Here is a 12,206-nt window from a genome sequence, read left to right as displayed (position 1 = left end):
CCGTCCTGTCGAAGTCCTGCAGTCAATTCCCACTAGGCTTCAAAGTCTGATTCTCTAGTAATTCCTCCTCCCATTGCCGCACCCCCAGGTTGGGAAGCCTGACGTGGGGATCAGAACGTTCACTCCAGTGGGTGGACTTCTGTGGTATAAGTGCTCGCCAATCTGTGAGTCACCCACCCAGCAGTTATGGGATTTGATTTTACTCTGATTGCGCCCCTCGTACCGTCTCACTGTGGCTTCTCCTCTGTCCTTGCACGTGGGGTATCCTCCTTGGTGAAGTCCGGTGTCTTCCTGTCGATGATTGTCCAGCATCCAGTTGTGATTGTGGTGCTCTCGCAAGAGGGAGTGAGAGCATGTCCTTCTATCCGCCATCTTGGTTAATCCCTAATTTGTCTTTCTTATCTTTCGTTGTTAGTATGTAGAAATGCAGCAGATTTCTGTGTATTAATTTCATATCCTGAAACTTTAGCGAATTCACTGATGAGCTCTAGTAGTACTCTGGTAGCATCTTTAGGATTTTATAGTATCGTGTCATCTGTAAAAACTGACAGTTTTACTTCTGCTTTTCCAATTTGGATTCGTTATATTTCTTTTTCTTCTCTGCTTGCCATGACTAGGACTTCCAAAACTATGTTGAATAAAAGTGGCCAGAGTGGACATCCTTGTCTTATTCCTGATCTTAGGGGAAATGCTTTCAGCTTTTCACCATTGAGTATAATGTTAGCTGTGGGTTTGTCATATATGGCCTTTATTGTGTTGAGGTATGTTCTCTCTGTGCCCACTTTCTAGAGAGTTTTTATCATAAATATGTGTTGAAATTTGTCAAAAGCTTTTTCTGCATCTATTGAGAGGATCATATGGTTTTTTTTAAAATAAATTTATTTTATTTATTTATTTTTGACTGTGTTGGGTATTCATTACTGCGCGTGGGCTTTCTCTAGTTGCAACGAGCGGGAGCTACTCTTTGTTGCGGTGTGTGGGCTTCTCGTTGCGGTGCCTTCTCTTTGTTGCAGAGCACGGGCTCTAGGCGCACAGGCTTCAGTAGTTGTAGCACGCGGGCTCAGTAGTTGTGGCTCACAGGCTCTAGAGCACAGGCTCAGTAGTTGTGGCACACGGGCTTAGTTGCTTCGCAGAATGTGGGATCTTCCCAGACCAGGGCTCGAATCCGTGTCCCCTGCAATGGCAGGTGGATTCTTAACCACGGTGCCACCAGGGAAGCCCGATCATATGGTTTTTATTCTTCAGTTTGTTAATGTGGTGTATCACACTGATTGATTTGCAGATATTGAAAAATCCTTGCATCCCTGGGATGAATCCCACGTGATCATGGTGTATGATCCTGTTAATTTATTAGTGGATTCGGTTTGCTAGTATTTTGTTGAGGATTTTTGCATCTATGTTCATCAGTGGTATTGGTCTGTAGTTTTCTTTTGTGTAATATCTTTGTCTGGTTTTGGTATCAGGGTGATGGTGGCCTCCTAGAATGAGTTCAGAAGTGTTCCTTCCTCTGCAAATTTTTGGGACGGTTTCAGAAGAATGGGTGTTAACTCTTCTAAATGTTTGGTAAAATTCTCCTGTGAAGCCATTTGGTCCTGGACTTTTCTTTGTTGGGAATTTTTAAATTGCTGATTCAATTTCAGTTCTGGTAATTGGTCTGTTCATATTTTCTGTGTCTTCCTGATTCAGTCTTGGGAGGTTGTACCTTTTTAAGAATTCATCAATTCCTTCTAGGTTGTCCGTTTTATTGGCGTGTAGTTGCTCATAGTAGTCTCTTATGATCCTTTGTATTTCTGTGGTGTCGGTTGTAGCTTCTCCTTTTTCATTTCTGATTTTATTGATTGGGGCCCTCTCCCTTTTTTTCTTGTTGAGTCTTCCTAAAGGTTTATCAATTTTGCTTATATTTTCAAAGAGCCAGCTTTTAGTTTCATTGATCTTTCCTATTCTATTCCATTTATTTCTGCTCTGATATTTATGATTTCTTTCCTTCTACTAACTTTGGTTTTTATTTATTCTTCTTTCTCTACTTGCTTTAGATGTAAGTTTAGGTTGTTAATTTGAGATTTTTCTTGTTTCCTGAGGTAAGCCTGTATCACTATAAACTTCCCTCTTAGAACTGCTCTGTCTGTATCCCATAGGTCTTGGGTCATCGTGCTTTCGTTTTCATTTGTCTCTAGGTAGTTTTTTATTTTCTCTTTGATTTCTTCAGTGATCCATTGGTTGTTTAGTAGCATATTGTTTAGCCTCCACGTGTTTGTGGTTTTTGCAGGGTTTTTTTCTTGTAGGTGATTTCTAGTTCCATAGAGTTGTGGTTGGAAAAGAAGCTTGATATGATTTCAGTTTTCTTAAATTTACCAAGGCTTGTTTTGTGGCCTAACATGTGATCTATCCTGGAGAATGTTCCACGTGCACTTGAAAAGAATGTGTATTCTGCTGCTTTTGGGTGGAATGCTCTAAAAATATCAGTTAAGTCCCTTTGGTCTAATGTGTTATTTAAGGCCTGTGTTTCCCTATTGATTTTCTCTCTGGATGATCTGCCCATTGACGTTAAGTCGGGTGTTAAAGTCCCTTACTATTATTGTGCTGCTGTTGATTTCTCCTTTTATGTCTGTTAATATTTTGCCTTATGTATTCAGGTGCTCCTATGTTGGGTGCATATATATTTACAGTTGTTATATCTTCTTCTTGGATTGATCCCTTGATCATTCTGTAGTGTCCTTCTTTGTCTCCTGTGACAGTTTTCATTTTAAAGTTGATTTCATCTAATATAAATATTGCTACTCTGGCTTTCTTTTGATTTTCATTTGTGTGGACTACCTTTTCCATCCCCTCACTTTTAGTCTGTATGTGTCTCTAGATCTGTAGTGAGTCTCTTGTAGGCAGCATATACACGGGTCTTGTTTGTGTATCCATTCAGCCAGTTTGTGTCTTTTGGTTGGAGCATTCAGTCTGTTTATGTTTAAGGTAATTATCGATATGTATGTTCTTACTGTCATTTTGTTAATTGTTTTGGATTGTTTCTGTAGGTCTTTTTTTCCCCCTTCTTTTGTTCTCTTCTCTTGTGATTTGATGACTGTCTTCAGTATTATGTTTAGATTCCTTGTTTGTGTATGTGTGTATCTGTTATAGATTTTTGGCTGGGAGAACCTCTGTAATATATTTACTCTCCAGTTTTCAGGTTGCCTACATAGGGGTTATGGGATTTGATTATATCGTGAGTCTGCCCCTACTACCAGTTTTGTTGCGGTTCCTTCTTTATGTCTTTTGGTGTAGGAGATCTTTTCTGGTGGGTTCCAGTTTTGTGTGTGTGTGTGTGTGTTTTCTAATGGTTGTTCTGCGGATAGTTGTGTTTTTGGTGTGCTTGTGAGAGGAGGTGAGCTCAAGGTCTTTTTACTCTACCATCTTGCCCACTTTCCTCTATACCACATTTTCTTTTTGTTTTGTTTTAATTTTTATTGGAGTATAGTTGCTTTACAGTGTTGTATTAGTTTCTACTGTACAGCAAAGTGTACAATCAGCTGTACGTATACATATAGCCCCTCTTTTTTGGATTTCCGTCCCATTTAGGTCACCACAGAGCATTGAGTATAATTCCCTGTACTATATACAGTAGGTTCTCATTAGTTATCTATTTTATACATAGTATCAATAGTGTATATATGTCAGTCCCAATCTCCCAATTCCTCCCACCCCCCATACCACATTTTCTTTATCTATTCATCCATCAGTGGACACTTAGGTTGTTTCCATGTCTTGGCTATTTTAAATAATGCTGCAGTGAACACAGATGTACGAATATCTCTCCAAGACCAAGCTTTCAATTGTTTTTTTGTATAGACCCAGAAGCAGAATTGCTGGATCATATGGTAGTTCCATTTTTAACTCTTTGGGTAACCTCCATACTGATTTCCATAGTGGCAACACCAATTCATTCTCACTAACAGTGCACAGAAAAAGGAACCTTAAGCTCCATATCCTCATTAGTGGTTGTTATTTCTTGTCTTTTGGATGATAGCCATTCTAACAGGTGTGAGGTGATATCTTATTGTGGTTTTGGTTTGCATTTCCCTGATGATTATTGATGCTGAGCTTCTTTTCCTGTATTTGTTAGCCATTCGTATGTCTTCTTTACGAAAATGTCTATTAAGATCCTGTGCCCATTTTTTAATTGGGTTGTTTGTTTGTTTTTATTTGAGTTGAATTCTTTGTCTATTTTGAATGTTAACCCCTTGTCAGATATATCATTTGCAAATATCTTCTTCCATTCAGTAGTCTGATGGTTTCTTTTGCTGTGCATAAGCCTTTCAGTTGGATGTACTCCTACTATTTACTTTTGCTTTTGTTGTCTTTGCTTTTGGTGTCAAATTCAAAAAATTATTGCTAACAACAGTGTCAAAGCTCTTACTGCCTATGTTTTCTTCTAGGAATTTTATGGTTTCAGACCTTACATTTAAATCTTCAATCCATTTAGAATTGATTTTTGTGTATGGTGTCAGATAACGCTTCAGTTTCATTCTTTTGTATGTGGCTATCGAGTTTTCCCATTACCATTATTGAAGAGACTATCCTTTCCCCATCGTATATTCTTGGCTGCTTTGTCATAAGGTAATTGGCCTTATATGTGAGAGTTTATTTCTGGTCTCTCTATTCTGTTCCATTGATCTACATGTCTGTTTTTATGCCAGTACTATACCATTTTGATTACAGTAGCTTTGTATTATAGTTTGAAATCAGGGAGTGTGATGCCTACAGTTTTCTTCTACTTTTTTAAGATTGCTTTGGCTATTTGGAGTCTTTTGTGGTTACATACAAATTATAGGATTGTTCTATTTTTGTGGAAAATGCCATTGGAATTTTGATAGGGATTGCATTGAATCTGTAGATTGTTTTGAGTAGTGTGGACATTTTAACAATATTAGTTCTTCCAATCTGTGAGCACAGAATATTTTCCCATTTTTTCATGTCTTTTTCAGATTTTTTCATCAATGTTTTCAGTATACAGGTCTTTTACCTCCTTGGTTAAATTTATTCCTAGGCCTTTTATTCTTTTGATGCAATTATGAACAGGATTGTTTTAAATTCTTTTTCTGGTAGTTTATTATTAATGTATAGAAATGCAACAGATTTTTGTCTGTTAAATACTTTTGTATACTGCAACTTTACTGAATGTATTAGTTGTAACAGTTTTTTTGGTGGAGGCTTTAGGATTTTCTCTGTATAAAATCATGTCATTTTCACATAGTGACAATTTTGCTTCTCTTCTGATTTGGGTGCCTTTTGTTTCTTTTTCTTGCCTAATTGCTCTGGCTAGAACTTCCAATACTGTGTTCAATAAACGTGATGCCAGTGGATATCCTTGTCTTGTTCCTGATCTTAGAGGAAATGCTTTCCATTTTTCACCATTGAGTATGTTCGCTTTGGTCTTGTCAGAAATGGTCGTTGAGCTATGTTTCCTGTATACCTACTTTGTTGAGAGTTTTTATCATGAATGGATTTTGAGTTTTCTCAAATGCTTTTTCTACATCTATTGATTATATGATTTTTATTGTTTATTTGGTTAGTGTCATGTACCACATTGATTGATTTGTAGATGTTGAACCATCCTTGCATCCCTGGAATAAATCCCACTTGATCATATTGTATAATCCTTTTAATATATTATTGAATTTGGTGTGCTAATGTTTTGTTTGATTTTTATTTTTGCATCTATGTTCATCAGGGATATTGGCTTGTAATTTTCTTGTAGTGTATCTACACTTGGTATCTAGGTAATGTCTGGATAACAGGGTAATGTGGGCCTTATAAAATAAGTTTGGAAGTGTTCTCTCCTGTTCTGTTTATTGGAAGAGTTTGAGAATCTTTCATATTAATTCTTCCTTAAATGTTTGGTAGAATTCAGCAGTGAAGCCACCTGGTCCTGGACTTTTGTTCATTGGGAGGTTTGAGAGTCTTTTTATACTTTAGATATAAAAGCAGATTCCAGGGCTTCCCTGGTGGCACAGTGGTTGAGAATCTGCCTGCCAATGCAGGGGACACGGGTTCGAGCCCTGGTCTGGGAAGATCCCACATGCCGCGGAGCAACTGGGCCCGTGAGCCACAACTACTGAGCCTGCACATCTGGAGCCTGTGCTCCGCAACAAGAGAGGCCGCGATAGTGAGAGGCCCGCGCACCGCGATGAAGAGTGGCCCCCACTCGCTGCAACTGGAGAAAGCCCTCACACAGAAACGAAGACCCAACACAGCCAAAAATAATAATAATAAATAAATAATAAATTAAAAAATTAATTTAAAAAAAAAAAGCAGATTCCATGTATCCCACTATATTTTGGGGAAATTTTCTTAGGGATTCCCAGAGTATTTAGTGAAAATTCTGATTACCAATAATCTATAGAGAAGGTAAAATGGATCCCGTAGTTACAAGTGATACTTTGTTTCATGTGTATGTCTGTTTCTTCCATGACTTAGAATTCTAAAAATGTATATGGAAACTGAATTAATGTTTACAATTACGGTTTATAGTTGTTAAGATGTTCTACATCTTAAAATGCCTATTTTGATATAGAATGACTGTCAAAATGTGAAGATGGAAGATGGTAATTTATATTAGGTGTATTTTACCACAATACCAAAAATTAAGGTGGTGTGAAGATGGTTCACAAAAAGGGAAAAAAACAGATATAGAGCATATATCATAATACCCCACACATAGCAAGCAGTAATACATAGCAGCTGCTGTTACAATCCCAAGAACCTAAATGCCCTCCTCAAGGTCATACAGCCAGTCTGTGGCAGAATCCAGCCCAGAATCTGGGTCTTTTGATCCTGAGTCTCTTAAACTATTACCATGCCAATCTGGCCACTAGGCACAAGGCATGAGTCCTTTGTCCAGGCAGTGAATTTTCTGAATCTTTATATAGACCATTCTTTTCTTCAGTCTTTGTTTTGTATCTAAAGAATTAAATGTGAATACCACTTCTAAAGGCAATACAAATATTTTGAAAGTCCTTCAAAATCTTTTTTTTTTTTCGCCTTTTCAGAGTCCAGATGTCATTCAGAATTTGAAAATACCACCCATTCTGTCTTCAGGTCAGCTAAGTTTTACTTTCATCATCCAGTGCACCTACCAAGTGATCAAGATTTTTGCCATGAATCCTTAGGAAGAAGAGTTTTCCTGAGGCATTCTTGGAAAGATTCCTTTCAGCATCATCCAGACAAACAAAGAGAACACACTTGTCTTCCTTCCTCTTATCAAAATGTGGCAAAGACAAAGTCAGATTATACCACAATAGAGAGCCTCAGTATCAATGTAAACTTGGAAAACAAAGAAGTACAGCATACTACTAAAAGTCAGGCTAGAGATTTTCCAAAATATGACAAACAAGTTAATGACCTAAAAAGGGATCGTAAGGCCACCCCAGAGTTAACAACTCAGCACACTGTGAATTTAAATGAACTCTGGAACAGGTATCAGGAGCGACAGAGGCAACAGAAACCTCCTGAGTTCAGTGCCAAGAAGGAACTTTCCTTGGTGGAGCGACTTGATCGTTTGGCTAAACTTCTTCAGCGTCCCATCACACATTCTCTCCAGCCCTCAGAAAGTACACAGGATGATAGCAAGGGGGAACAAGATGTTAAGGAATGGAGTGGTAGACGGCAACAGCAGAACAACAAGCTTCAGAAAAAGAAACGGTATAAAAGCCTGGAGAAATGCCATAAAAACACAGGCGATCTTAAAAAAAACAAGGTTCTTTCTACTCATCAAGCTAGGAGGTCCAATCAGATTAAAATTGAACAGATTAAATTTGATAAATATATTCTGAGAAAACAGCCAGGTTTTCATTATATAAATAACACTTCTTCAGATTCTAGACACTCAGAGGAGAGTGAGCTGCTCACAGATACTGCCACCAACATCCTTTCCACCACCACTTCTGTGGAATCAGATATATTGACCCAAACAGATAAGGAACTGACTCTGCATGAGAGGAGCAGCTCTATTTCCACCATTGATACTGCCCGACTGATCCATGCTTTTGGCCATGAAAGAGTTTGTTTGTCACCCAGGCGAATTAAACTAGACAGCAGCATCACCGACCATCAGAGGAGATACCTTGAGAAGCGGAGCGAGAAAAACAAGAAACCATTGAATACAGGTTATCCCCAAATTACTTCAGAGCACACCAGAAGGAAACACATCCAGGTACATGGCTACAAATTCCATCTGGCAATGTGACTGCATTTTTCATGGACTTTTTAGTTAAACTTTGCACACAGGGGAAAAAAAGCCAGTTGCCCTTTCCTCATTATAACATTTCTTACCAGCTGGAAAAGAGTGAGAAAGTGTAGTACAGTACTGTTTCAGTTGTCATTCTTTTCATCAACACTCATTTACGAATTACCCTTTGGATGAAAGGCTTTGCTGCTAAATGCTTCAAAATCTGCAAAGTCTATACCTTTGGTACAGGGGAGCTTCAAGTTTAGAATGACCTCCATTCTGAACAATATTGCCTGTTTTTTTTGCCTTTTGGTTTTTGTTTATTCATTTCTCCCTGTCTTTTAAGAAATTTTGAGGTGCTTTTAAGCACACACACACACACACACACACACAGACACATACATATATAAGTAATATGATATGATTGTTTTTTAAGTAAATGAAGAATTGGAATGATGGAAAATTAGACTGAAGCCAGGGAGGGGTGAGCTACAACATGATTTGAAAAATAAATACATGAAGAATTAAGAGTGACGGGAAGGCAAGTTGATACCTTGTGGATATGGTTGCTAAAAATGAGCCACAAATTTTGCTTTATGTTTTCTAGCAATTAGTGTTGCTAGAATTTTGTGATCACTTACGTAACTCTAATATAAAAGCAAGCGAAATTTTCAAAAGCATTACAGATATTTCTGGTACTAAGACTTCTTAAATTTCTCTCGTCTGTCCTCATAAAGAAGGCGTTGTGGTGTAACAAAATCCTCAACGGCGTCCTTACAGTACATTCTCAGTAACAACAATCATATAAGGCTAATATGGCCTTAGTTTAGGGAATTCCATAAAGGCAGATTTCAAGGGGTCAGTAAATGCAGACCATTACTTTAACCCAAGATAAAATTGATTTGGAGAGGTGCTCTCCAAATAGGGATACTTGCAAAATGGTTCATTGGAGTATGAACCTTTTAAAATTTATATTTTTGTGTATGTTTTACAGTGTATGAGTACAGCAATAATATATAATTTATAAATAAATATCTACTTTAGTAATTTGTACTCAAAAATATTTTATCAGTGGGACCCCACGATCAAAACAATTTGGAGACCACTAGTTTAGCTGAAAGAAGGCACAAAACATTCAGACATTTAACCATAAATATTATTTCTCAATTGAGTTTTTGGTAGATATTAAATGACAGTAATTACACATATAAATAGTACAATAAGACTCTTTTTTAAAGTAAGCCAAAAATTGGGACAGACACAGATTGAGGCTTTTTGTTCCATAGAGGAGGTAGGGGGAAAGGATGCAGATAGAGGGTTTTTTGGTGTGTGTACTAAAATACATATTCATAACACAGTTTACAGTTTTATCATTTTAAAGTATGCAGTTCAGTGGCGCTGAGTATATTCACAGTGTTTTACAACTATCACCACTATCTAGTTCCAGTGCTTTTTCATCACCCTAGTGGAAACCTCATACCCATTAAGCAGTTACTCTCTATTCCTCCTTCCTACCAACCCCTGTCAATCACTAATCTACTTTTTGTCTCTGTGAACTTGCCTATTCTGGTTATTTCATTTAATTAGAATCATATCATATGTGGCCTTTGTGTCAGTCTTCTTTGACTCTAGAATAATCTTTCTGAGATTTATCCATGTCCTAACATCTGTCAGTACTTCATTGCTTTTTATGGCTGAATAATATTATATGTTTAGACATATTTTATTTATCTGTTCATCCATTCATGGACATTTAGGTTGTTTCTACCTTTTGGCTATTGTGAATAGACCTGATGTGAACATTTGTGTACAAGTTTTTATTTGAACACCTACATACAGTTCTTTTGGGTATACATTTAAGAGTTGAAAATGCTGGGTCATTTGGTAATTTTATTTTAAGCTTATTTAGGAACCGTCAAACTGTTTTTCACAGTGGCCACACCATTTTACATTCCCAGCAACAATTTCTAAGGGTTCCAATTTCTCCACATTCACCAACACTCTATTTACTTTTTAAAATTTTTTTGCCATCCCAGTAGGTACAAAGTGGTATCTCACACTCATTGTCATTTTGATTGTGGTTTGTTTTGCCTTTCCCTTTGCATAATGACTAATGATGTTAAGTATCTTTTTATGTGCTTGTTGGCCATTTTTAAAATTTAATTAATTAATTAATTAATTAATTAATTTTTGGCTGCATTTGGTCTTCGTTGCTGTGCATAGGCTTTCTCTAGTTGTGGTGAGCGGGGGCTACTCTTCGTTGTGGCGTGTGGGCTTCTCATTGCAGTGGCGTCTCTCGTTGCAGAGCTCGGGCCCTAGGTGCATGGGCTTCAGTAGTTGTGGCTTGCTGGCTCAGTAGTTGTGGCTCGTGGGCTCTAGAGCGCAGGCTCAGTAGTGTGGCACCTGGGCTTAGTTGCTCCGTGGCATGTGGGATCTTCCTGGACCAGGGCTTGAACCCTGCGTTGTCAGGTGGATTCTTAACCACTGCGCCACCAGGGAAGTCCCTGCCCACTTTTTAATTAAGTTGCTTGGCCTTTTTGTTTTTGAGTTGTAAGAGTTCTTTATATATTCTGGATTGTGGAATCTTATCAGATGTGTAATTTGCAAATATTTGCTTCCACTCTCTGGGTTGTGTTTTCACTCACTTACTACTGTTTTTTGAAGCACAGCAGTTTACTTTCAATGAAGCCCCAGTGTACCTATTTTTTCTTTTGTTGCTTGTGCTTTTGGTGTCATATTTAAGAAACCATTGCCAAATCCAAAGTCATGAAGATTTGTCCATATATTTTCTTTCAAGAATTTTATACTTTTAGTTCTTTCATTTGCATCTTGGATATATATTGAGTTAATTTATTTATATGGTATGAGGTAGGGGTCAAACATTCTTTCCACATGGAATTGTCCCAAAATCAGCTGTTGAGACTGTTCTTTCTGCATTGAATGGTCTTGGCACCCTTGTCAAAAATCAGTTGACCATAGATGTGAGGGTTTATTTCTAGGCTCTCAGTTCTGTCCCATTGATCTATATGCCGATCTATATGCCATTACTGCACTGATCTGGTTACTGTAGCTTTGTACTAATTTTTAAATTGAGAAGTATGAGTCTTCCAACTTTGTTCTTTTTAAAGACTGTTTTGGCCAATCAGGGCCCTTGTGTCTCCATATGAATTTTAGGATCAGCTTTTTTTCATTTCTGCTGAAAAGGTTGTTGGGAATTTTATATTAATTGCATTGAATATGTAGCTTGCTTTGGGGTGTATTGCCATCTTAACAACATTGTCTTCCAGCCCATGAACACAGGATGTTTTTCAATTTATTTAGGTCTTTAATTTCTTCCAGTAAGGCCTGGTAGTTGCCAACGTACAAGTGTTATACCTTCTTGTCTAAATTTATTCCTAAGTATTTGATTCTCGTGTTTTCTTTCTTTTTCTTTATTATTTTTAATTGTGATAATATATGCATAAAAAATTTATCATCTTAACCATTTTTTCTTTGTAATTCTAGTTTATTTCTCTTTCTTCCAGTTTTATTGATTTAATTGACATACAACACTGTTTGTTTGAGTACAACATAATGATTTGACTTACATACATCAGGAAATGATTATCACAGTAAGTTTAGTGAACATCTATCTCATACAGATACAAAATTAAAGACATAGAAAAAAATATTTTCCTTGTGATGAGAACTCTTAGGATTTACTCTCTTAATCACTTTCTTATATAATATACAGCAGTGTTAGTTTTATTTATCGTGTTGTACATTACATCCCTAAGAGTTGTTTACCTTATAACTGGAAGTTTGACTGCCCTCAACCAAGTCCCACTCCCTCCCCCCACCCATTGCCTCTGTTAACCACAAATCTGATCTCTTTCTATGAGTTTGTTATTTTGTTTCTGAAGTATAATTAATCTATAACATTATGTTAGTTCCTGTGCACAAAATAGTGATTTGATATTTCTATACATTTCAAACACCACGGTAAGTCTAGTTA

General features: G+C 37.2%; 1 protein-coding gene across 7 annotated transcripts in view; it reads left to right on the top strand.

Moving 5' to 3' along the window:
* Nucleotides 1–12,206, top strand: part of ALMS1 (ALMS1 centrosome and basal body associated protein) — a 235,882-nt gene that overhangs the window by 180,788 nt on the left and 42,888 nt on the right. For 5 of the 7 annotated variants that reach the window (XM_057558483.1, XM_057558482.1, XM_057558485.1 and 2 more), the window contains exon 17: nucleotides 7,035–8,197. The exons of the other annotated variants lie outside the window; for them this stretch is intronic. In XM_057558483.1, the coding sequence (XP_057414466.1) occupies nucleotides 7,035–8,197 (1,163 nt within the window). The remainder of the gene's footprint in view (nucleotides 1–7,034; nucleotides 8,198–12,206) is intronic. 7 annotated transcript variants of the gene reach the window in all.

Source organism: Balaenoptera acutorostrata, chromosome 12, assembly GCF_949987535.1.
Source record: "Balaenoptera acutorostrata chromosome 12, mBalAcu1.1, whole genome shotgun sequence".
Lineage (NCBI taxonomy): Eukaryota > Metazoa > Chordata > Mammalia > Artiodactyla > Balaenopteridae > Balaenoptera > Balaenoptera acutorostrata.
This window is presented reverse-complemented; position numbering and strand designations above follow the sequence as displayed.